The following is a 26,797-nucleotide window of genomic DNA, read 5'->3' on the forward strand; positions in this document are numbered from 1 at the left end:
CTGACGAGGGAGTCGCGGAGGGAGTGGTCTCTACGGACAGCTGATAGGGGAGGGGAGGGAAATATATTCTTGGTGCTGGGGTCTGTTTGGAGGTGGCGGAAGTGACGGCGGATGATGCGCTGTACATGGAGATTGGTGGGGTGGTAGGTGAGGACCAGTGGGGTTCTGTCCTGGTGGCGGTTGGAGGGGCGGGGCTCAAGGGCGGAGGAGCGGGAAGTGGAGGAGATGCGGTGGAGGGCACCGTCGACCACGTCTGGGGGGAAATTGCGTCCTTGAAGAACGGGGCCATCTGTGTTGTACGTATTTTGAACTGGTCCTCCTGGGAGCAGATGCGGCGGGGACGAAGGAATTGGGAGAATGGGATGGCGTTTTTACATGGGGCAGGATGGGAGGAGGTGTAGTCCTGGTAGCTGTGGGAGTCGGTTGGTTTGTAGTAGATGTCCGTGTTGATTCGGTCGCCTGAGATGGAAAGGTCGAGGAAGGGGAGGGAGGAATCTGAGACTGTCCAGGTCTTGAAGAAGGAGGCCATCTGGGTTGTGCGTTTTTGGAACTGGTCCTCCTGGGAGCAGATGCGGCGGAGTCGAAAGAATTGGGAGAATGGGATGGCATTTTTACAGGGGGCAGGATGGGAGGAGGTGTAGTCCAGGTAGCTGTGGGAGTCGGTCGGTTTGTAGTAGATGTCCGTGTTGATTCGGTCGCCTGAGATGGAAATCCTAACCTGAGATCTTCTTCCCGACCTCTCCGCCCCCACCCCAGTCTGACCTATCACCCTCACCTTGACCTCTTTCCACCTATCACATTTCCGACGCCCCTCCCCCAAGTCCCTCCTCCCTACCTTTTATCTTAGCCTGCTGGACAAACTTTCCCCATTCCTGAAGGGCTTATGCCCGAAATGTCGATTCTCCTGTTCCCTGGATGCTGCCTGACCTGCTGCGCTTTTCCAGCAACACATTTCCAGCTATTGCCTATCTTTGTGTCATTGCCCAATCTAGATATGTGATTCTCTATTCCAACAGCAATATCATTAATAAATACCAACACTGGTAAAATTCAAGAAATGTCAATGAGCAAAAGCAGAAGAAAATATTCAGAAAAATAATCCATGATTACCTACATAGCCCTCAATATCTATGCATACTATGTTTTAAAAAAAGTCTTTTCATGCAATACGAGAATAAATTTCATTTTAAAAAAATTACAAAGACCTTTTCCATTTCACGTTTCCAGCATCTACAGTATTTTTCATTTTTATTTCATGAAGACATAATACAGGAGGCAAATTGCACAAATATGTTAACCTGTAAGCACTACAATATTGCAAGTACTTTAGAGGCCATGCACTAAACTTTACTGAAGTTTTTTTGACCCAACTTTTGTGAAAAATAGAATTTTCAGTCCTAAAGCTATGGATAGTTCTAGCGAATCATCAATGCTATCTGTGGTAACTTTGCATACATTCCCTGGGATATTGTTGTCGGTGGTGTCATGTGTACTAATGTTACAAAAGAGATTGTGTGCTCCTTGCTCTTGTGCTGTCAGCAAACAGCTTTAAAGTTCTTTTAAGAAGAAAACACAAACACACTCTTTACTTTACTGTTCATTGCCCCAGTGTGCATTGGGCTTTGTGAAAAGAAGGAAAGGCCTTATATAAGGCTTTTTATATCTTCAAATATCACATTTCAAATTTTGCATGCCTGGTAACTAGTTCAGTTGTTTTTAAAAATTGCCACTGTTATGTAAATTACAGTTACTGTGTCATTTAGCTCAATAGTCAGCGTCATCGGGCTGGTATTCTCAAACTCCAGACTAATGTTTTGGTGGCATGGGTTTGAATCCCATCATAGAAGATGGTAAAATTAGAATTTAATAATAATTATTGTAAAAACTAATTTAGTTGACTGATTGCCTTTATGGAAGGAAATCTGCATATGAGTCTGGAGTCACAGCAATGAGATTGACATTTAACTGCCCTCTGGGCACTTAGTGATGAGCAAGAAATGCTAGACTACAAAAAAGCACATGAATTTTTTAAAAATGCACCTAATCCTGGTTTAGCCATGTCATATCAAAATGTGCTTGTCAAAACATTTGTGTAAAATTTCAAGCACTGTTTCACTCATGGGATGCTAGTAAATGCTAAATTCTTAAAACTGAAGTATTTTATTTTTGTGTGTTAGGTTTTGAGGTAGTGAAAATGCTAGGACAAGAATTGAGACTTTACAGTGATAGGAACTGAGTGCAGGATCTGGCTGTGAGATAAAGTGGTACTGGTATTGGTGCCCACACTTGGGTCTACTGAGGTGCCGTGAACGTTGAAAATGTTACAATCTCTGTACAATTAGTCAGTCATTGTCAAAAGTAGCAATGTCATTGGAAACATTTATACAAGATGTAAATTTTGAGCTGTGCTGAACTGTTCATTTTAAACTAGAATTCCATAATTTGAGCATTTCCAACCGAGATGGTAAAATATCAGTTTTAAAATGTAACCTAAAAATACTTTAGATATTGGATTTATATCTTCAAAGTATTGCTTTATGGTAAACTTAATTTATTTTGTAGAATTTGCATGTAGAAACTGGTATGGAACTTTCACTATGGAGAAGTTGCTTAAAGTGACTCATGAGTTCTATATCTTTAGGCGATTTAACAATTTTAATTGCTTCTGCTTTTGTTAGCACTTAAAGGTGACATGCTTTTCTTTCTATCCCGTTCAAATTCACTTTTGTACTTATTTCTCTCTTTCAATTTAATTTTATTGTTGTATTTCAGTCCACTTCGTTTTCCTTCAGAGCTCTTTAACTTGAACTGTAGCTGCTTCAAATGGTTCTTACTGGAAGCCTCCCCATTTATTGTACTTTCATTTAACTGAAATGAGCAAAGTATGAGAATTAATAGCTGAGCTCAGAGCTGTGTTGGATGGAGTAAAAAAGTAAGGAGCTGTTCTGGAGATATAATTTAGAAATGTAGCTGAATTCAAATTTCCTATAATATAAGGGAATAACAACCAGGCTGCTGGCTAGTGCTATTCCAATTCTCTCTTAGAAGTTATTCTCTTGAGGTTTTGTGGTGCATTTGTGATGGTGAATTTCACAGCTCTAAGTCTGTGAAAACTGTGTGTGCTGGGATGAAGTTTCAATTTGTCTTTAGTGCCTTAGTTAATATTAGGATAATTCAGTAATGAATGAATATTAAAACTAGATCAGACTTAGCCCAGTGAAAAGCTGAGCACTGCATTTTGTTTGTTTTGGGTTGGAAGGAGTGACAAAATGGTGGGAAAAATGCTGTAACCAAGCTTGGCCCTGGCCCTTTATGATTCCAGCTAATGTTATTACTGTACTGTTATTACTGATTGAAATCTGACTAGATGGATCATATTGTTTTATTATTTAACAAGTGATCTTTCACTGAAACACAGATGATGTAATTTCAACAATAAAACAAGCTTATAATTGCCAAAAAGTAAAAATAGAATTAAACAAGCTATCTACATATAAGACAATTTGAAAGATTTCAAAACACAATAAAATACATCTATCCCAGAGGCAAACCTTTTACATTAGTCAAACACCGGAGAGAATTCCCTTCTCTGTCACTTCTATAGGCTTGATTAACAATTGTTGTCCATTCCTGGTCTTGAGTCTGAAAGCTTTTTCCATGAGTATTTATTCATACAACTATTCTTAGATTCTTCTCAGATTTGAATAACCTCTTTAGAATTTTAATGAAACCTCTTTAGAATTTTAATGGTCAGGAAGTTTGAAACTGAATCTTTATACTGCACTTATTTCTAATTTTTTTTCTGAACTAATTCAGTGTTCCAGGAGATTGGTGGTGTTCTTTTGACTTGTGTTCCCTAAAGCAAAACAAAATCAATTCCTGATCCTTCGAACTTGTGTCTACCCATAAACCTCCCCAATACAAACAAATTTCAGTTAGATTTCCAGGGACACTGTCATATTGGTTTTTAAAAAAAGCCCTTCAGAAACACAAACACGTTAATCATTCAACCTACTCATACTCTGACCAAAACCCTAGCAACTAGTTAAAAATCCAAACTCTCAAATAATTGATGTTAAAATGTATATATAAATCATTCACTCTACTTTATACATTGTTTGAATGTTGTTTTCATTTTAATTTAGATTCTGTTTAGAATTCCACAATCTGCAAGTGATTGCAGAGGAATTCTTGGGCATAATACTCTTCAATTAAGCTCCTCACATAGTAAGGCTGATGTCTTGCCATAAGTTTTTTTTTAATCTGCTCAGTTATGTTTTCTAACATGCTGTAAGTTATCTTTACTGGATTCTTTGACATAGATTTAATTTTTGCCATTACTTTATCGTTCCTCTTGATCACTCTTGCCATTTCCAATAGCACTGAAATAAGGAGAATGCAAAAATATTTGTGATGTTTTGTAGTGTGGCATGACATGTTTTAAATGAGTAAGACAAATTTATGGGGAGAAGAAAATGCAGGTTTCACAGAACTTTTAGTCAGTTCATCCAAGGCCATCATTCATGAAGATGCTAGGGGCTTCTTCATTGCCATTATTCCAATTGAAACTCTCACAGTTGTATTACCTGTAGCTTGATGGCCAGCCAATATTTGGAATGGAGTGGCTCCTCAGTAAAAATACTGACTACTTTAACATGAAGTGAAATATGCAGGCCAGGCAGCATTTCTGGAGAGAGAAAGAGTTGATGTTTAAGATTGATGACCTTCTGTTGGAAGTGGGGAAAAATATAGAATAAACAAGTACAGAGTAATTGCAGGGAGAGCAAAAAAGCAAGAAATGTGAATGATTTGAATGACAAAAGGGACAAGGGTGCATGGCGAAAGAGTAATGGAAAAATAAACAGAATTTGATTCAGAGGATTTATAAATGACAACCAGAAGTTGTTAATACTTGCTGGCTGAGAGAAAGGGAGCAGTGAAAGTATTAAGCTCTAAATTTGAGGTAGCAGATTGAAAGTGGTGCATAAAAAAAATGAGGTACTGCTCTTTAGAATTTAATTACAGTGATGTTGCAGATTCAAATGTGGGAGTTGAATGGATGGCTAAAGCAGCAAAGGATTGAAAGCCAAGCTGTACTTGTGGATGAATGTAGGAAATAGCAGTAGTAGTCCATCTGGCCTTTTGAGTCTGCCGTACCATTTAAATGATCATGACTGATCATCCAATTCAGTATCCTGTTTCTACTTCCTCCCCTTACCCTTTGACCTCTTTAGCCTAAGAACTATATTAATTGCTTAACCAGATTCAGTGTCTTGTTCTGAACCATTTTCTGTGGCAGAGAATTTGATAGGCTGACTGGTGTCTAGATGAAGACATTTTTTCTCCTCCTGAAGAAGTGTTATTATTAAATCCACCCAATCTGTGTTTGGCCACATCTGTAAAGGAGCTTAGATGGTCTATAGTTAATCATTGTCATCAGTCCCTCAAAATATAGGATAAAATTTGTAAAGTTGGATGAATTGTGAGATGACTGAAACTCAATCTTGGGTCCTCAGGTTTTCCCGCAGTGGGGGACACATTTCATCAGATCAGATTCTATTTCTGTATGCAGAGTTTTCTAGACTTGAAATGTTAGCTTGTTCTCTGTCTCCGAATGCTGTGTGACCCACTGATCTCTAGCATTTGTTATTTTCTGCAGCCCTAAGTTGGTTTCCCTTTCTTTCCTCTGATGATGTTCCACCTTGTGGTTGATTCTCTGAACCTCAATATGTCTTGTACTTTGATGGATCAGGAGGCACCATACTTTATGGTTGAAATATTTCTCCTCCCAGCCAATGATGTCAATCCCTCCAAACTGTGGGGTGACATTAAGCTTGTACTTTTACGTTGGCCACCCTTTCAACATTGACCAAGAACTGGGGGAAGACTCTATTGTGAGAGGTGTGTTTTGGGCATCCTGATACAAAGACTGGTCCATTGGACTTGGCTCTTCAGGAGCAGAGCTTTGCTTATGTTGGTATGTTGTCCTTCCAGTTGATCCATGGGATTTGATGAAGGCACCACTGATGGAAGCTCTGAAGGACATTTGTGACATTGGTAGATTGTCCAGGTTTCATTGAAGTCAATACAATAGCCTTGTAGACCAGGACCATTGGCCTCCAGAAGTCCCTATTCTCAAAAAAAAATGTTCAGCTTGAAGGCACCATTGACATAGTTAAGCTGGTGCTGGACATCTTTATTGGTCGTCCCTTTACAGAAGTAGCAAGTACAGTATATTAAGGTGAAAGAAATGCATGTAACTTCTTTTCCTTTTTTTCTCTTCTCTGCCCCTACCAACTTTTGTACTTTGTCTTATAAAGTATTGAATCTATTACCTACTCTCCCATTTCACAGATGCTGCCTGACCTGCATGATATTTTTACTTTTTTCATTGTTCTTGCATGATTTCTCATATTTGCAATATTTGACTTGTGGTGCATGTTGGTTCCTTCCAAACGATCCTAAGTACTATTTGCTGTAGTGAATGTTCTGTAATACACATGAACAACTGTTTCCAAAGTTCTTATTTTTCTTTGATGTAGAGGTGCCGGTGTTAGACTGGGGTGGGCAAAGTTAAAAATCTCACAACACCAGGTTATAAATCCAACACGTTTCTTTGGAAGTACTAGCTTTCAGAGAGCTGCTCTTTGATCAGGTAGCTGAGGAGCAGGGTCATGCAACTGAAACAATATATTGTTTCAAACTTAGATTGCTGTGGAGGTGCTGGTGTTGGACTGGGCTCCTAGAACAATTGCACGACTCTGATCTTTTGCTATAAATTGTGTCTTATGGTCCTGCTCCACATCCACAGTTACCTGATGAAGGAGCAGCTCTCCGAAAACTAGTACTTTCAAACAAACCTGTTGGACTATAACCTGGTGTTGTGATTTTTAACTAAGACACCCTTTTTGTTTAAAAGGAAAACCAGGAGGTACCAACTGGCAGAATGCGAAGCTTTTCAGCAGGTGGCTAGTTCCCTTCTGTGTATGGAGTTGTTGGTACCGTTGCAGATGGCTGTCGTAGTTATGTCATTAAGTATAGTGAAGATCATGACAGGCAGATTTTCAGTCAATAAGGGAATCAAGGCTTGGGGGAAGAGGCAGAGAAATGGAGTTGAGTTATTCGATCATCCATGATCTCATTGGATGATAGAGCAGACTCAGTGGGCTGAATTACTTACTAGTTCTATATCTAATTGTGGGTGTTGGATTAATTTGTGACAATCCTGAATAGAAGATTCACACTTTCTTAATCTGTAAAGTGATATCACAAATATCATTGCGCATTTTGTAGCCAGTTTCTGTCAAATAGACCTTCTTCCATATTCTTGAAAGAGCTAGCAGCAGTAAAAGGAGTGCATTTTGTACCTTGCTGTAGTTGGCAAAATATCTTAGGTTGCATTTCTGCCTTAATCAGAACACATAAAAGTAAGTTAAAACAACTGTTTTTCAAAAGTGAAAATAATAAAACTGGGATTGACATTTCTGCAAGTATTGCTGTTAAATATGGAGAAGTTTATCACTGTCTCTTGCTTAATGATGACCTTATTAGGCTTGTGTTTCTGTACAGATAACCTGTGCACTTTCAGACCAACCTGAGAATGAATGACGAGTGAATCTTCAGTCTTTTTAAAATATTGCTTTAAGATGTCTACTAATTAAACCTTTATTGCTTTGAAGAGTTGTGGAAATTCTGAGATTTTTTTTTGCCTCAGCAGATGCTTTGTGATGTTTAAAAGTATGCAAATAAATTTATTCCAACAGCCCTAACATGTTTATCAATTATTGGAGTTGAATAAAATGTTGCCAACAACCATGTACTATTACACAGGTAAAATAGACACCATTCATTTCTTTCATTAAATTTTAATGCCTTGTTGATTGAAGTAAATCTTGAGATCCTATTTGATATTTTTGATTGATTTACTGTACTTGAAGTGTGTCCTCAATCATCCACATGACTGAAAATTTAAAGTTTTATTAGTGTGATGCTATGAAATTTTGTCAATTATTTGACCATTTCAGTGTGAGTGAGAAAGAGTGCTCTTGAAAGAAAATACTTGTTTTACCCTTTCATTTTTCACTTTCTTTCCAGCTATAGCAATTTCTTGGCTTGGCCCTGACCCCATCTCTCTGCTGGCTTTTCTATTCTCTCTGCTTAATGCATCTTCAAAAAAAAATTGTTGGATTTTATTCCCATTAACCAATATCTATTTTTCTGAAGATGTTATCTTTTAGTTCTTGCGTATGTAAATTGTTTCCTCCAAAGTAAAGGCGGCAGCTCGGTCTTTGTTCACGATTGCCATTTAATTCCTTGCGTCTCTGCCCCTCAAATGATTTTCCTATATTACTGTCCACCTCTATTCTCCTTCCTATCCCCAATCTCGTCTTCTGCCTCTCCCTAGGAAATAAATATTCCTAAAGACAAGCTCCTAACTATGTAACCCATCATTTGTCCATTTATCTCTACCTTTCTGAAGATATTGATTTGTCTCAAAATGTATCCCCGCTTCCTCTTTGAATGTCCTTTTCCCGATTACACTTCTGCAACTTTTGAGGGGGAGGGTCAGAGAAAGTCATGATTGGTTAGAGTCATATTTAGCACAAAGGAAGATGATTGTCATTGTGCAGGTGACCTGTCTTTCCCCTGGGATGTTGCTGCAAGAATTCAAGGTAGTACCTTCAACCCACGCATTTTCAACTCCTCCTCCGCATCCGTCATAAGTGGCGTTTTCACAGATTATGGTGTTCAGAGCCATTGACCACTCGTGCACTGAAATAGTCTATGCCCATGATTGCCAAGACTTTGGAGAACATTCGCATTGGCTGATGAGTTTGTTTTTTGTGTGTTTTTTATGGCACTCTGCCTGGCTATCATTGTTTCCAATAAAAGAGAATCGAACTATCACCTCATTATATTCAATGGCATCCCCATTGTTGAATCCTTCATCAACTTCATGGGATCACCATTGACCAGAAACTTAATTGGACTGGCCATATACATAGGAGAAAGTGAGGACTGCAGATGCTGGAGGTCAGAGCTGAAAATGTGTTGCTGGAAAAGCGCAGCAGGTCAGGCAGAAGAAGAGCTTATGTCCGAAACATCGATTCTCCTGCTCCTTGGATGCTGCCTGACCTGCGCTTTTCCAGCAACACATTTTCAGCTCTGGCCATATACATACTATGACTTCAAGAGCAGGGCAGAATCTGGGAATTCTTCAGTGAGTAATTCAACTCCTGAATCCCCAAAGCTTGTTCCTGGAAGGTGCATGCCCAGAGTGATGGAATACTGTTCACTTGCCTGAATGAATACTACTTCAACTGTACTTCGGAAGGTTAATACTATTCATGATAAAGCAACCTACTTGAATGGCACCCCATCTATTACCTTAAACATCCATTCCCTCCATCAACACACAGTTGCAGCAGTGCAGATCATCTCCAGTTGTGTGGTTGCAACTTAAGTCCTCTTTAACAGCACCTTCTAAATCTCCTCCTCTTAAAAGGTTGAGGCCTGGAGATGCAAAGAAGCATCGCCATCGCTATGTTCCCACTCAAGCCACACATCGTCTGTTTAAAATGTTATCTCACATTCCTTTGCTGTCAATGGGTCACAGTCGTAGAACTCCTTTTCCCAAGCATGTGTACCTATGCCATATGGTCTGTAGCAGTTGAATATTATTCAACAACACTTTCTCGGCCAATTCAGAACAGGCAGTCAAAATGACTTAACAAAATGAGAGAAGTGATGACCTAATGCTGTTATGACTAGACTATCAATACAGAAACTCTGGTAATGACCTGGGGATCCTGTATTGAATCCTGCCGTGGTGAGTGATGAAATTTGAATTCAGTAAAAATCTGGAATTGAGTCAAATGGTCACAGAAGCCACTATTGCTTATCAGAAAAACCTATCTGATGTCCAGCTGCATGTGATTACAGATGCATAGCAGCGCGATTGACTCTTAACTGCTATCTGGGCAATTTGGGATTGCTCTGGCCAGTGATGCACACACCTTGTAAATGAATTTTAATAAAAAAGCCATCCTGTCTAACTGACAAATTCTTCCTCATGTTACTTTCCAGCAACATCTTTGAACTCAGTAGACCTCCCTTGCCTGGTACCATTTTTTTTTTCATTTTGACCATCATAACCAGAGAAACACCTGCAATGATGATTTCTAGAATCTTAACAAAAACCAAAAGGACTGCAGATGCTGTAAACCTGAATCAAAAATAGAAATTGCTGGAAAAGCTCAGCAGGTCTGGCAGCATCTGTGAAGAGAAATCGGAATTAACGTTTCGTGTTGAGTGACCCTTCCTTGGAACTGGAAGAATATTGCAACGATTATCCAATTTCTGACAGCTGAAAGTGCAGCCTCTGAGGATGGAGTAATTTTAAATTTGATGCAAAGGAAGTCAGAATTAAATGAATGCCAAGAACGCGAGGCTTTCAGTGCTGGTTGAGGTCATAAAGGGGTGGCAACAAGGCCAGATCATTGGTTCATTTAAAACGGGTATGCGAAACTTTCTTTATATTAAGCTTTTGGTGGGCTGGTCATTTGTATTATGAAGTGATGGATCCTTTTGCTTTACAATTATATGATGTAAATACAGCTTGTGATAATATGTTCTCCACTGCTTATCACTGGTCTGTTTGGGTCAGAGTAATTTCTGGTCAGTGTAAGCCAGAAATGTGCAAAAATTATTTTGGTGCAAGTAAAGGGTCTAAGTCCTTTTTAGTGGGATGGTATGAGCACAGACAAGTAATTTGTTAAAGTGTGCAAGTTACTGTACTTAGAGACATTAGTTGTGTGGAGTACGTTGGTAAGACACCAGGATTGTGTGTGATGTATCTAAGGACACTTGAGGCATGTGAAATGGAATTTACAGAGACCAGCTGTATTGATGTGATTAAATGAAGAAAGATTGAAGGTAACTTGCATAAAACATGGTACAAATTAAATTACTTTGAAGGAATAGCCTGTACCTGTGCAATGGAAGTACTATGAAGGATTAAAATCGTATAAGTGAGCTCTGCCAGAAACCATGGCAGCAGGCTGGCAAGTCACATTAAAGCAGTGTTTGGGTTAGCGGGTGCAAATTGGCGATTGCACTTCTGTTTTGAATTGTAGATTGAATTTACCTGTGTCTAGTTTTCTCCTAATGCTTCTGTTGAAATGACTAGTAAGACAAGTTATCACCACTTTTTTACATTTACTGCAATATTTCTTGTGGAAACAACTGAGTTTTGAATGATATTTGGGTTTAAGATTTAAAAATTGCAGTGCATGCTATCAGAAGAAGATTTAGGGCAGGTTTTCTGTTGTGTGGCATGTTGTATTTGAATAGCACACAATTACCAGATCTTTGCTGTGCCTTTACTCAATGTCTGAACTAATTTGGCATGTCTATTCCAAAAGGTGACTGGACCTGAAGTCTTGAGTCTGCTTTTTTTCCCACAGATGCTGCCAGACCTGAATTTCTCCAGTATTTTTTGTTGTCTTCAGAGTTCTTGTCAGCCAGATCATGGAGATGTCGCAAGTCTTCCTATAATGCATTGTGTGGAAGTGAGTTGCAGGAGCTTAGAGCTGTGGCAAGGCACACACTTGAATGCAGAGGTTTATGCTTAGAGTGGGCATGAACAAAGGGTTCAAGTGTGAAATTTTTAGGAAGGCAATTTTAAAAGGAAATTAGAGAAAGAACTGGTATTTACATCAGCCAGCAAGGAAGATTTTGATTGATAGCCAACTTTGTTAGAATAAAGTCAGGAGTGTTGACATTAATGTCAGTTGAAAACATCAATTGTGTGTGTTGACAAATTAACTTATTGTATGAGGGTGTATTTTGATGGCAGAATTGCATTACCACACCTTTTAGAAATTAAATCTCTAAGGGGTAGTAGAGGAGCAGGGGAAGCTAAGACCACAGCACAAATCACAAAAAACAAGTTATATATGTTCTGAATGTTTTTAAAGAAGTAACAAGTATTAGGTGTCTTTTCTTGACAGCTAGTCTTTAAAAAGCAGAGAAGCTATTTTCAATTTGTGCAAAGCCTTGACTAAAGCACAGGTGGAGTCCAATGAACAGTTCTGATCTCCATTTAATAAAACACAATATGAAGTATTGTAGATGTTATAAAATGGATTCATCAGAATGATACTACAAAGAGATTACAATGGGCAAAACTGAAAATGAGGTTTCCTTTTTTGAAAAGGGATGAGCGGACGGTCTTTAAGATTGTCAATAGGTTTGATAAGAGTAAATGTACGCAACTTGTATTTACATCGCACCATTTGACAACACTGCCCCTGTTTGACATTGGGCCATGTGTGAGATATTAAGACACATAATCAAAAGCTTGGTAATCAGACATAGGTTATGAAGTAGCATCTAAAGGGAGTAAAGAATCCGAAGAGGAGAAACTTGGGGTCTTGTCAGTTGAAGATATGGTCACTAGTGATGGAAGAATTAAAATTGTATTGCTCAGGATACCATCTTCACTTTTGTGGATCACTGGAACTTGGACTTGGGTAAAAGGCAGTGGGCTGAATCAGCTGATTTGGCTGTCAATTTTGTCGAGATGTTTGGAGCGTTTTTCGCAGTGAGTCCTAGTGAGGGCCATACTGTTAGGTTCTTTCCCCGAGGTTTCCTACACAAGATGCAATTCGCATACACCAACTTCTGCAAACAGTGAAAGTTTATTAAAGCTTGTACAAGCTAGGAGACCCCTTTGACCTTCCATGCAGGCGTGTGAAGTTAAATCAAAAGAGACCCCGAAGAAATAAATCACATCCCCTTTTGTACAGGTCAGTTTGGAAAGCTTACAGATACTCTGCCCCCCCCCCCCCCATTCTCAGAGATAATGTAAGTGTAGATGCCCTAATCCTGAGGAATCGTTATGCAAACAATTTTCTGACTGATTCCCCCAAGACAATGTAGGTATGATATGTCCCACCTTCAGGTGATGGCTGTGAAAGCATTTTTGAATGGAAGGGACTGAATGAGAGTTTAATTTGATAATAGCAGGAGAGTAGCAGTAAATGGCTGGCCAAATGGTGTGTGTCATCAACATTCCTGCATGAATGTCTCCCCCACCCAAAGTGCAGTTTAACCCTTTAAAATTATGTTAATGTCCAGAAAGAGAGTACAATTTAATATTTTAACATTACAACTAAATTTGTCTTACTAACTATCTTCCCTGTCCCAGAAGCGCATCTGTGTTATGGACTAGATCAGACTTCCTCAAAATATATTTTAAAGGTAAATATAAAGGCGCTGCATTCCAGACAGCAAGTCAATTGGTCAAACTACTTGATATGTAAAATGCAGTTTATTCATACACTCTGGTTAAAATACAACAAGGAAAGAAGTGGCTTAGCTATAACTCAATTGGAAAACTTAACAGAATAGTATATTAGTAGCTACTAAGTAGTAACTGTTCTAATATAGTAACATTCTATAGAGGCACCCTTGGCAAAAGGAAATTCAGAAAATAAATTGTCTCACGTGCAACCAAGCCGCCTAGGAGGAAAAACATAGAGAACTCGAGAGTAGCTGGGAGAGATGTACTGCAGCAACAGATCCATCCGCAGCTGCTACGACTGAGTATGAAAATTAAAATCCTAGTTCTGTGGGAGCTTGAACACACCCAGGCTGCTCCTATTTTTCCAACTTTGTAAAAACAAAAAGCCAAGGCCTCAACATCTGCCTTGTTTATTGGCTTTCCAGATAGACTCCCCTGTCTTAGAACTCTGCTGTCTTAAATTAAAACCCAGGACAAAATAACCTCATATAGTACGGTCACATTCATCCAAATTTCAGCCTCATCTTAGCAGGTTCCATTCCTGAAAGAACTCGTTACTACTGAGATATCCTGGAATTGATTGGATATAAAAGGTCGCTGTGCACCTTGACAAACATTAGTCTGGAGTTATCCATTTTAAATACTCTGACAATGTTAGAACATGGAAGTAGCTATCGCAAGGATGTTAATATTCACCCAATTTCCTTTATATGAATAAGAAAAAAAGGATAAGCTGTTGGTGTTGTATGAAAATGGTGAGTGTGCTTGTGTGGAATGTGATGACTGGGGTAGAGTTGTTGGGTTAAATGTCTTGTGTGGCTATAAATCTTCAACATGGGCTAAAAATACTTTTTTGTAGGTGGTATCCTCCTGGTAACATTCATTGTATCTGGGAGCTATGCTAATGATGTAGGCTATGGATGTACAAGAATCCCCAATTTGCAAAGGTTGAATTTACAAGCAGTGATTTACCCATGCGGTTCTAAATAGGATTTAAATTTAAAGATCTGCCAAATGAATGTTTCTTATACTTAGAATTTACTATTTAATATTATCCTGTGCTTTGTCCCAACTTTATGTATGAATCGACTTGCAAGCCGTTTTAAGAACCTGTTTGCAACTCTAGGCCTACCTTTTATTTATTCTGTGGCCCTATCTTTGACTTCAGAAACTAAGTTGATATTTCAGACTGGCTTGGATGTTTATGTGGAGGCATCAGTCTGAAGGAGTCATTAGCTGATAATATAGAAATATTTTGTTGGCTCACAAATACCAATTTAGTTGGCATAGTTAGGGTGAATACCAAGGTTTTTTTTTAGAGGGTGAAGGAAGTCCATAACTAGAGGGCATAGGTTTAGGGTGAGAGGGGAAAGATTTAAAAAGAACCTAAGGGCTAACATTTTTATGCTGAGGGTTATGAGTGTGTGGACCAACTTGCCAGAGGAAGTGGGTATCTAAAAGGCATCTGATGCGTATAGGAATAGAAGGGGTTTAGAGAGAAATGGGGGTAGCTCTGATTGGGATGTCTGGACGGTATAGACGAGTTGGACCTAAAGGTCTCTTTCTATGCTGTTATGCTGTGTAACTCAATGACTTTGACTCTATGATGCAAGCTAAAAGATCTGTTGGTATGGTGGTAGTGTCCCTGACTCTGGGCCAGAAGGTTTGGATTTAAGTCCCACCTGCTCCAGAGGTGTGCCATAACATAACTGAACAAGTTGATTAATGATATCTACTTTTATGCAGTACAACTGATTTGCAAATACTGATCTGGGCTTTCCTTTAAACTTGATCCTAATATGCCTGTACTTTGCAGCAGTGAAGTAACACCATGGCAATATCTAAAGCATTAGGTCATGAGAGGGAAGGGAGATGAACTCTCAATTGTAAATGAGGATATCTCCCAAAAGGTAGGAGACCTTAATTCTCCTCTTGAAGCCATTTTGCATTGTCATTTTACAAATCTAGCAGCTATCACACATTATGATGGACCAAAAGGGAAGACATGATTTTTGCAATATTGAAACAAACTGTCATTTGCCAAAAGTAGATTGTGTATATACTGCATATTCTTGATTGATTAAAAATGTACTTTTACAGTATAGCCTCTAAATGTCTCACCTTTTTGTGTCGTGATTTTCTGTGAAGTATTTTCAATTTTGGCATCAACTTTAAACATACTGAACAAGGAATCTTTAAAAAAAAATGTAAAATAGGTAAAATTTCACTGTAACCCCGGTGCACCCCACCTCAGGGTTAGCACTCAATTCTTTTTTACATCGTTTCAATTACTTCAATATGTGAATAAATGTAGGATACAGTTAATTTATACTAGTACTGGCTATAACTCATGATTTTGTATGTCCTGGTAGGTCCAGTTCATTGTCTTATCATTTTGTGCCATTGATGTACAACTTATAAATAGTTTGCTTGCAAAACATACTTAAAAGAAAATCACAAAATTCTTTTAGACTTCCAGCAGAAACGATTGTAATGCAACATATGATTAGGAACTTCTCGACTGGGTAGACATAGACATACAATTAATGTAATTCCTATGAGGGGAAATGTGAGTTAATATCAGAGTATTTTAAATGCTCTATTTATTTGGTCATTAAACATTTTCCATAGTGAAGAGATCCTAAATTCTGGAATGGAATCATCCTCCATAGCTTCTGTACCAATATTAACATTTGTTCTTCACTGTTGACCCATACTCTCTGAAGGCAGAACTAATTCAGTGATGTAACTTAGTGTCTTTCTTAGTTTGCATTCTCATTTTCATTCTTGTTTTGTTTAGGCTATTCACTGCTTTGAATCAGTGATCAAGAAGTGTGAGGGAAAAGTTGACCATGACTTGTTTTGCCAGCTTGGTCATTTCAACCTCTTGTTGGAGGATTATCCAAAAGGTAAGTAGTGCTGTTTCCGCTATTTACATGTCTGCCCATTTATGAAAATAGGCAGTATTCCTTTGGGTTATACATGTTTCAGGATATTAAAGTTATTATAGTCTAAAGACATTGGATAAATTGCCAAATACCATGGTGTTAATGGTAATTTTGAAAATAATATTCACGTCATTGGGAATTTTCCAAAATAAACGGACAGAGGCTGTGTAGTAATTCATAAATTAACCATTTCTGTCTCCACAGATGCTGCCATACTAGCTGAGATTTTTCCAGTGCTTTCTGTTATTAGTTCAGATCGCCAGCTGTGGTATTTTGGTTTTATTCAAAACTCCATATGTTATGTTTTTCTGTGTGCTTCAGGAACCTGGACAATAGTGAAGATGCATACAATACAATTAAAAGCCTTGAAAATGTAGGTGTTAAATTGCATGCTTAAAGACAGCTCTTCATTGGTCTTCTAGACTGTATGTATGTATCTAAAATTGCAAGAGCCAAAATAACTCCAGTGGCATTGAGAAAAGGAAATTAGATGTATTTTTGTCATTTTATCAGCTGTAATGCCATAGAGATCTCTGCTAGACAACAAAGTGGAGGGCAGTAGAAAGAACAATAGACCTAACTGGAATTCAATGGCAAATGTGATAGTGATTGCAGACAAGCCACAGTGGATGCTTGAGGATGGCAGAAGGCGTTTGGCACACCAAGATAGCTGATCTCCTAGCAGGAATTGCTACAAGCAATAGTAGTAGCATTCTATTTGCCTCTAGCTCACTGACTCTTCCGCAGGACAACTCTGTCCCACTCTCCCCTTTGATGCCTGACTCATTCTTGTTCTCCTTCCTCACTCCAACTGGCTGCTTCTCCAGCTGACAGACTTCCAACGAAGTAGCCTACTGTCCTGAAGTGTGTTAAATTTAAAATGTTGATCTTTGAAAAGATCTATTCCTGGGATATTTTGACATCTGTTGTTTTATTCATTCATGTGATATGGATGTTGCTGGTACTTGCAGCTCATTCCTAATTGCACTGGAGGTGATTTTGGTACAGTCTTGAACAACTGTTTTTCTTCAAGTTCTGTCTGATTTTGTTGAATTGCTTTGGATTGTGTTTTCTGCTATTTTGTTGCTTTGAAAATCCTATGAAAATATTTTTTTTGTCTTTCAGCATTATCTGCATACCAGAGGTACTACAGTGTACAGTCTGATTACTGGAAGGTTTGTACGATTTGAAAGATTTTTATTGAATTTAATCATTGACCTTTTATTCAGCAGTAACTTGTGTTCAGCATTGTCAGTAATAATGCTTATGGCATTTACTTGTTTTTACTTCATTTGTTAAATATAGGGAAATTGCAACATAGGGGACCCCATTTAAGTATTGGAGATTTCTGCGTTATCACCATAGCACATACTTGGCACTTCTGTCTCGTTTGTTATGTGTGGTGAATGCATATGCATTGTGTAAGCAGTTGTAGAATATTTTCTTAATTTTATGACTTGGTCAATAGACAAACGTTTTAGTTGCCAAACATCAAGCGTGTGAGTTAACACAGTCATTCTGCTTTTTAATATTTAGTTGAGACACCCAGTCCTCGTCTCAATCCTGATTAGCTCATAATCGTGAATGGTGTATAAATGTAATTGTTTTAATGACCTTGCTCCATTTTCAACTGTGGTATTGACTGTAGAACTAATCAAGATTACTTCAGTTGAAATAAATTGCTATAGAAGTAAAAACCCGCTGCCAGCTGAATCAAATTCATGAGCCATTCAAGTGGGGGGAGAAAAGAGAAATATCGTTTGTAACTGGGGGTAATCTGGTTAGAAGCAGAGACACCATTCTCTCTGACCAGGAACGAGAGTCCCAAAGGGTGTGTTGCCTACCTGGTGCTCAGGTTTGGGAGATCTCATCTGGGCTGCAGAGGAACTTGGAGTGGGAGGGTCAAGATCCAGTAGTTGTGGTCCACATAGAAAACAACAACTTCGATATAACTAGGGCAGAGATTCTGCTAAGGGAGAACTGAAAAGGTGGTAATCTCTGGATTAGAACATAGAACAATATAGCACAGAACAGGCCCTTCGGCCCACGATGTTGTGCCGAACATATGTCCTAGCTTAAGCACCCATCCATGTACCTATCCAATTGCCGCTTAAAGGTCACCAAAGATTCTGACTCTACCACTCCCACAGGCAGCGCATTCCATGCCCACACCACTCTCTGGGTAAAGAACCCACCCCTGACATCTCCCCTATACCTTCCACCCTTCACCTTAAATTTATGTCCAATTGTAACACTCTGTTGCACCCGAAGAAAAAGTTTCTGACTGTCGACTCAATCTATTCCTCTGATCATCTCATAAACCTCTATCAAGTCACCCCTCATCCTTCACCGTTCCAATGAGAAAAGGCCTAGCACTCTCAACCTATCCTCGCATGACCTATTCTCCATTCCAGGCAACATCCTGGTAAATCTTCTCTGCACCCTCCGCAAAGCTTCCACATCTTTCCTATAGTGAGATGTGTTCATACAGTTCATCATTGTTTTGTTTCTAAACTATTTCCAGCATTATGTACTCCAAATCCAGTCCAAATTAAAGGCTTTTGTCTTTAGCAGATCCAACAACATGCTCCAACCCATATACTAGTGTAATATTTAGTTTCCAATTCCAGCGTTGATGGAGGCTGCTATGAAACTCTAATGTAGTGTCAATATGTGTTAAATCATTTGTTGTTTTCAATGTGGATTCATACTTTCTCTAAACAAATATGAGATAAATTGAAACTTATTTTACAAAGGATGAAAAAGCAGATTAATCAACCAGACTAAGACAGCTATGACAGGATAATATTTCTGTATAATTGACAACCAATGAGCCACGATACCAAATATTCCAATGTTCGCCCAATATCCAGGATGGATTTGACTCCTGCTGAAACCACTGTAACAGGAGTGCGACCCAGTTCAGTCAGATCTGTGCTTACGTCCATTGCTGTAAAAGTTAAAAATAAATCTGTCACACTAACCGCATTTACTCTAATAGTCTTGTTGCACATCTCATGGAACAATTTCTAATAATATGTACTAATCTTAAAAATATTTAACATACAATAACTGGTTCTTCACATACAAGTGCTGCCTAAATGGTTGGTAAAAATATGCAGGTGTTTTAAACCAGAACTTCAGTATCATTTCTCAAAGTGGATTGTATCTTGAGTGGTCAATTAGAGTATATTGCTCAGTTCCTATCAACTTAATTCTACATCACATTGTTACACAAAACTACTATAGAACAAAATTTGTCTCAATCAGTTCATGTTGGCGCTTATTCTCGAAATAAGAATGGCACAATCCCATTTCTCAAATCTATTTCCATATCCAAGATTCTCTTTTCCTTCCACTGTACTGTATCTGGATTGAGATTCTCTGTAATGTTTCGTTCTTCCAAATTGAGAGGATCCATACCTAAAACACCTTTTCCTAGAATGAGGTATCCATACGGAAACACTCTCTCCTAGACAGACTGCATCTCTAAATTCTAGTCTCTAGTGTAAATAAATAATCTGAAAATAAACTTAAGGCATAGCAGGAGAGCTCAGTTTCATGGAATGCCAATGTTGTGCCATGTTGACACTTAACATGGCCAAGACAATCTCAGGAGTGGGAAGGGTTTCCTGGCAGAAATACTTAAGCCCAAGGTTTTAGAACTGGAGTTACTGTGGTGCATTTGTGAAGCTGAGAACTACATAGATGGCACATTTAACAAAATGGCCTCACACCATTCTATGACCAGGCAGGCAAAGAGGGAATTGACAAACCATCTAGGAAGCTCAGGCATGTACCTTGAGTATCTCTCTCTTGATTGATTTTCTATTGATTTTCTATTTGGGCATTGTTAAGGTTTGGTTCGTAAGAGAATGCAGCTGGGGCCAGAGGGCATTCAGATAGAACAAAAACAAAGCAGGAGATGTAGAAAAGCTGTTCACGAAAGTGGAAAGCAGCAGAAACTATCCCTAGAATGAACCTCGGTCAAATTATAGAAGAGTGTTAAAAGGCATGTATCTGAATGCATGGTGTATTTGCAACATGGTAGATGAATTGATAGTGCTGCAGGGTGAGCAACACTGGAAAATTAATATTAAAAGGACATTCAGCATTTAGGAAGGATAGGCAGAAAAGACAAGATGGTGGGTAGGGCTGACTTTAAAGGATGGGAGCAGTGTGTTTGTATAAGATCTCTGATCAGAGAGAATATTTTTGGATACAGCTAAAAATCAGCAAAGGCAGCAAGAATTCATTAGTGTGGTGTAAAAAAAACTCTGAACAGGCTGTTGTTGTAGAGTTGAAACTTTATTGCTGGAACAGCACAGCAGGTCAGGCAGCATCCAGGGAACAGGAGATTCGACGTTTCGGGCACAGGCCCTTCTTCAGGAATGAGCAGAGAGTGTTCAGCAGGAGAAGATAAAAGGTAGGGAGGAGGGACATGGAGGAGGGGCGTTGGAAATGTGATAGATGGAAAGAGGTCAAGGTGAATTTACCCTTCCCCATTGTAAAACCTGCACTGTTGCACGCACCTATCTCTCTCCATAACCAAGGTGAAAGTCACAGAATTGTGGGTCCCCTCACCAAAATGTTCACCCACTAACAAGCCCATCACTTGTCCCGGTTCATTACCGAGTACCAAATCCAAAATGGCCTCCCCTCTTGTCGGACAATCTACATACTGAGGCAGAAAAGCTTCCTGGACACACTGCACAAACACCGCCCCATCCAATCTACTTGACCTAAAGAGCTTCCAATCAATACTTGGGAAGTTGAAATCGCCCATGACTACTACCCTGTGGCTTCTGCACCTTTCCAAAATCTGTTTCCCAATCTGTTTCTCCACATCTCTGCTGCTATTGGGGGGCCTATAGTAAACACCCAACAAGGTGACTCCACCTTTCCTATTTCTGACTCCAGCCCATACTACCTCTAAAGGCAGATTTCCCTCGAACTGCCTTTCTGCAGCCGTTATACCATTTCTAATTAGCAACGCCACCCCCCCTCCTTGAACCTCCAACAACCATTCCTGTCCCTCTTCTATCCACGTTTCCGTGATGGCCACAACATCGTATAACCTGATTTATGAGCTAATTGGCACAGGATCATCAAGATTAAGCAGGTAAATGTGTGGTTGAAAGATTAGTGTGGGAGAAATGGGTTTGAAATCATGGGTCGTTGGCACCAGTACTGGGGAAGAAGAGACCTATTCCGATGGGATAGTCTTCATCTGAATCGTACTAGGATTTAGCGAATCGCATAACTAGGGCTATAGACAGGGCATTGAATTAAGTGGGGGGGAAGGGAACAGTTAGAGCGGAAATTAGAAAACCCACATTTAAAGGAGGAGGTAAGAGTGCAGGTTAGCGATGTGGCAGATGGTTACCAGATAATAAAGGTGAGCGACAGAACAGTTGAGAATATTTATGCACCAAGGAATTGTATTAAAAAAAGTTGGGAAATTCACGAGTGGGAAAAATTTAAAAGCTTTGTATCTAAATGCATAAAGCATTTGAAATAAGATGGATGAACAAATCGTGCAGGTCGATGTAACCGGATATGAGAAAATTGGGATTTTGGCAGTAGGGTGACCAGGGATGGGAACTGAATGTCCTCGGGTATTCAGTATTTAGGAAGGACAGGCAAAAAGGAAAAGGTGGTGGAGTGGCATTACTGGTTAAAAAGGAAATTAACATAGTAGTGACAAGATGGAGTCTGCATGAGTTGAATTGAGAAACACCAAGGGGCAAAAAACATTAGTGGGTGTCATATATAGACCCTCCCAAACTGCAGTGCTGATGTTGGAAATGGCATTGACTAGGAAATAAGAGATGCATGTGATAAAGGAATATCAGTGTTCATGGGTGATTTTAATCTACACATAGATTAGGCAAATCAAATTAGTCGTGAGGAAAGTGTGTCCAGCAGGCTAAGATAAAAGGTAGGGAGGAGGGACTTGGGGGAGGGGCTTTGGAAATGCGATAGGTGAAGGGAGGTCAAGGTGAGGGTGATAGGCCGGAATGGGGTGGGGGTGGAGAGGTAAGGAAGAAGATTGCAGGTTAGGAAGGTGGTGCTGAGTTCGAGGGATTTGACTGAGACAAGGTGGGGGAGGGGAAATGAGGAAACTGAGAAATCCGAGTTCATCCCTTGTGGTTGGAGGGTTCCAAGGCAGAAGATGAGGCGCTCTTCCTCCAACCGTCGTGTTGCCATGGTCTGGCGATGGAGGAGTCCAAGGACCTGCATGTCCTTGGTGGAGTGGGAGGGGGAGTTAAAGTGTGGAACACTGCTCTTATTATCTGAATGGTGATAGATTGGGGAAAGGGAAGGCAATAACACTGAATATCCTTGTATATCAGTTACTGAAAGTAGGCATGCAGATGTAGCAGGTGGTGAAGAAAGCAAATGGTATGTTGGCTTTCATAGCAAGAAGATTTGAGTGTATGAGTAGGAATGTCTTGCTGCAAGTATATATGGATGAGACCACACTTGGGGTAATGTATCCAAGTTTTTCTATCCTTAACTGAGAGGAGATGATTTGGCTTTGGAGAGAGTGCAACTGAGGTTTGCCAGACTGATTCCTGAGTGGTGAAACTGATCTGCAACTGGATTAGTTAGGGTTATACTCATTGACATTTAGAAGAATGAAGGGGCACTCTCCGGTTCTAACAGGACTGCACAGGGTAAATACAGGAAGATATTCCCAATGATTCTGGAGTTATAGTTTATGGATATGGATTAGGCTATTTAGGACTGAGATGAGAAATTTCTTCATCCAGAGAGTAGTGAGCCTGTGAAACAGTGCCATGGAAAGTGGTTGAGGCCAAAACATTGAATATTTTTTTAAAAAGTGGTTAGATATACTACTTAAAGCTGAAGGGATCAAAGAGTATGGGGAGAACGTAGCAGCAGATTAGAGTTGGGTGATCAACCATGATTATATTGAATGGCGGAGCAGGGCTGACTGGCTTACTCCTGCTTCTATTGTTTGTGTTTTCAAAGGATGCAAATCTAGTCTGTCTATCCATTTGTCAAATGACAATCCTGTCATGCCAGATCATTGAAAAATATAATTATCTTATTTGCCTCCTATACATTTACATCTTTTGAATAAATAAAAGCTGACCAGTACTATGCACAGTATTCCAGACGTGATTTCACCAGTACTCTGTATAACTGAATGATGACCTCTGTACTCCTTTACCCTCATTAAGAATAATATTCTTTTAGCTTTCTTTTGGCTTGCTGTAATGCATACTAGCCTTTCTTTATTCATGCAGAAGAACCATCTGCATAACAAAGCTTTGCAATCTTTCGTCATGTTGGCAGTTTCTTTTATTAATTTTCATACCAAAAATTTCTTCACATTTCTCCAAATTATACTCTATTTACTGGCTCTTTATCCACTCAGCTGACCTAAATCTTTTCTTAGCCTGCATCTGTCCCCTCGAGAATTTATTTTTCTACCTACCATTTGCAACAGATTTGGCAAACTTCCCACTTCAGTAAATTGTAAATAGTTGAGGTCCCAGCACTGATCCCTGTGGCATATCACTCGTTATATCTTACCAACCGAAAAAGACAATAGGTGCAGGAGTAGGCTATTCTGCCCTTCAAGCGTGCACCACCATTCAATATGAGCATGGCTGATCATCCTTAATCAGTATCCTGTTCCTGCCTTATCTCCATAACCCTTGATTCCACTATCCTTGAGAGCTCTATCCAACTCTTTCTTAAATGAATCCAGAGACTGGGCCTCCACTGCCCTCTGGGCAGAGCATTCCATACAGCCACCACTCTCTGGGTGAAGATTTTTCTCCTCATCTCTGTCCTAAATGGTCCACCCCGTATTTTTAAGCTGTGTCCTCTGGTTCGGCACTCACCCATCAACGGAAACATGTTTCCTGCCTCCAGAGTGTCCAACCCTTGAATAATCTTCTATGTCTCGATCAGATCCCCTCTGTCTTCTAAGCTCAAGGGTATACAAGCCCAGTCGCTCCAGTCTTTCAGTGTAAGGTAGTCCTGCCATTCCAGGAATTGACCTCGTGAACCTACGCTGCACTCCCTCAAAAGCCAGAATGTCTTTCCTCAAATTTGGAGACCAGAACTGCACACAGTACTCCAGGTGTGGTCTCACCAGGGCCCTGTACAGCTGCAGAAGCACCTCTTTGCTTCTATACTCAATTCCTCTTGTTATGAAGGCCAGCATGCTATTAGCCTTCTTCACTACCTGCTGTACCTGCATGCTTACCTTCATTGACTGGTGTACAAAAACACCCAGATCTCTTTGTACTGCCCCTTTACCTAAATTGATTCCATTTAGGTAGTAATCTGCCTTCCTGTTCTTGCCACCAAAATGGATGAACAGACATGGGGTGAATGTATAAACTCCACACAGACAGTTGCCTGAGGTGGGAATTGAACCCGGGTCCCTGGCGCTGTGAGGCAGCAGTGCTAACCACTGAGCCATCGTGCTGCCCCAAAAGCTTGATCGAGCATTTCTGCACAAGTCAAATTAAGATACATGAGCTCATTGGGGCTTTGAACCGACGACCTCTCACGCGTCTGCAAAGTAAACGACCCAGAGTAGGAATCGTACGCCGAGACCAATCAGCCATATGCCGTGCGCCTATTTATGCTCACTCTTAGATTCACTGCCTAACAGGAAGACATTTATCCATGCCAATATGTTGCTATCAAACTGATGAGTTTTTATTTTCTGCAATAACGTTTTGATATGGCACCTCAAGTGCTTTCTGGAAGTCAATGTACAGTACATGCACAAGCTTTCCTTTTCATGCAATGAGCTACATCCCTAAAGAACATCAACAGGTTAGTCAGGCATGATTTCCCTTTGATAAAACTATAGCAATATTTCTGATTACCTTAAACTTAACCAAGTGTCCTATTAATAGTACTTTGATAGTAGCTTCTAATACTTTACCTTTGAGAGATGTTAAAAGCTTCTGTAGTTTCCTTTTTTCTGTACCTCACCTTTCTGAATAAGGGAGTTTCATTCACGATTTTCCAACCAATTGAAATGAAGCAAAGAATGTTTGATTAATTAAAACCAATGCAGCCACTACTTTTTTTTTACTTTTTGTAAATATATTTATTAGCAAAATTTTTTAACTTTACAAATATAAAATTATTGAAAAATACAACCAATAACAAATATCAGTATAAAAAAACACACAAATTACAATACAACTACTGTCTACCTACTAACCTACTCTATAATACAAAACAAACCCTAAATTGTGCAAAGCAACACCAATAAATAAGTAAATAACTAATAGATCAAAAAAGAAAGAAAAGCAAAAAAAACAAAAAAAAACACAAAATACAGAACAGCTTTGCTCAGCACAAAGCTCCCAAACAAAGGAACAGGAGCATTGTATATATACCCTCTTTAACTCAGGAGACCCCCTCCAGGGCCCAGGGCTTGACAAACCTAACCATCCTGGTTAAACAAATGCCCTAGTTAAGATAACTGACAAATCTACATCCAAGTAACTAAAGTAGGGCTGCCATGTCTTATAAAAATGGTCTGTTGTGTGGTGCATCATGCTTGTAAAAAAAGTCCAAGGGAATGTGCTCCATAATTAATTTCTGCCATCCCAGCCAGCCTGGCGGGTTCTCAGACACCCAGCTCATCAGAATATGCTTCTGTGCACAGTATGCAAAAATATTAAATAGTTTCTTCCCATGCCCTTCTAAAATGGTAAATTTGGTAGACCTAAGAGGACAGATATCAGGTCTACTTTAACTTCAGTCCTCAATACCCTCCCTATCTCTACCGCCACAGCGCTCCAATAAACTCGGAGCCTGTGACATGTCCAGAAGCAATGGGTAAGAGTACCTACACTTATTTTACATTTGGGGCACACTGAAGATGCCCCTTTTTTTAAATATAGATATTTTTATTAGAAATTTAACATTTTTACAAGTTTATAAAAATAAACAAAACTCTCAGATATAAACATTGATATACAATTAGTTCAAATATACAATAGCCAAAATTTAACAGAAAAAAAGAAAAAAAACAAACAAAACTCAACTATCTACTAATCTAACCTACAACTAACCAGAGTGTATATTTAAGTCTCTTGCATGCTCGGGATGTGTTGGCATCAGATAAAATAAAACCCGTATTCGTGCGGGATTCCTCCCCCGAGGGGCCCCGGACCAGCCAGGTTTGTAATCTCAATTAAATAAAAGCCCTTGTTAGGATAGCTGAAATATCTGTATTTATGTAATTCAAGAAGGGCTGCCATATTTTATAAAATAATTCGGTCTTTCGGTGCACCATATTTGTAAGGAAGTCAAGGGGAATACATTCCATAATTAGTCTGTGCCAATTTGAAAGTCCAGGGGGGCCCTCAGCCGCCCAGTTCACCAAAATATTTTTCCTTGCACAGAAAGAAAGAATAGAAAATAGTCTCTTCCCGTACATGTCCAGGGAGGAAAAGTTCGCAAAGCCCAAGAGGAGAGATGCAGGGTCCACTTTAATTTCCGTTCCTAAAATGTCTGTCAGGGTACTTGC

General features: G+C 39.4%; 1 protein-coding gene across 3 annotated transcripts in view; it reads left to right on the plus strand.

Annotated features, from left to right (window-relative positions):
- Positions 1-26,797, plus strand: part of kdm6a (lysine (K)-specific demethylase 6A) — a 236,360-nt gene that overhangs the window by 19,070 nt on the left and 190,493 nt on the right. For all 3 annotated transcript variants that reach the window (XM_043700865.1, XM_043700863.1, XM_043700864.1), the window contains exons 3-4: positions 16,107-16,215; positions 17,380-17,429. In XM_043700865.1, the coding sequence (XP_043556800.1) occupies positions 16,107-16,215; positions 17,380-17,429 (159 nt within the window). The remainder of the gene's footprint in view (positions 1-16,106; positions 16,216-17,379; positions 17,430-26,797) is intronic.

Source organism: Chiloscyllium plagiosum, chromosome 12 (assembly GCF_004010195.1).
Source record: "Chiloscyllium plagiosum isolate BGI_BamShark_2017 chromosome 12, ASM401019v2, whole genome shotgun sequence".
In the NCBI taxonomy this organism is placed as follows: Eukaryota; Metazoa; Chordata; class Chondrichthyes; order Orectolobiformes; family Hemiscylliidae; genus Chiloscyllium; species Chiloscyllium plagiosum.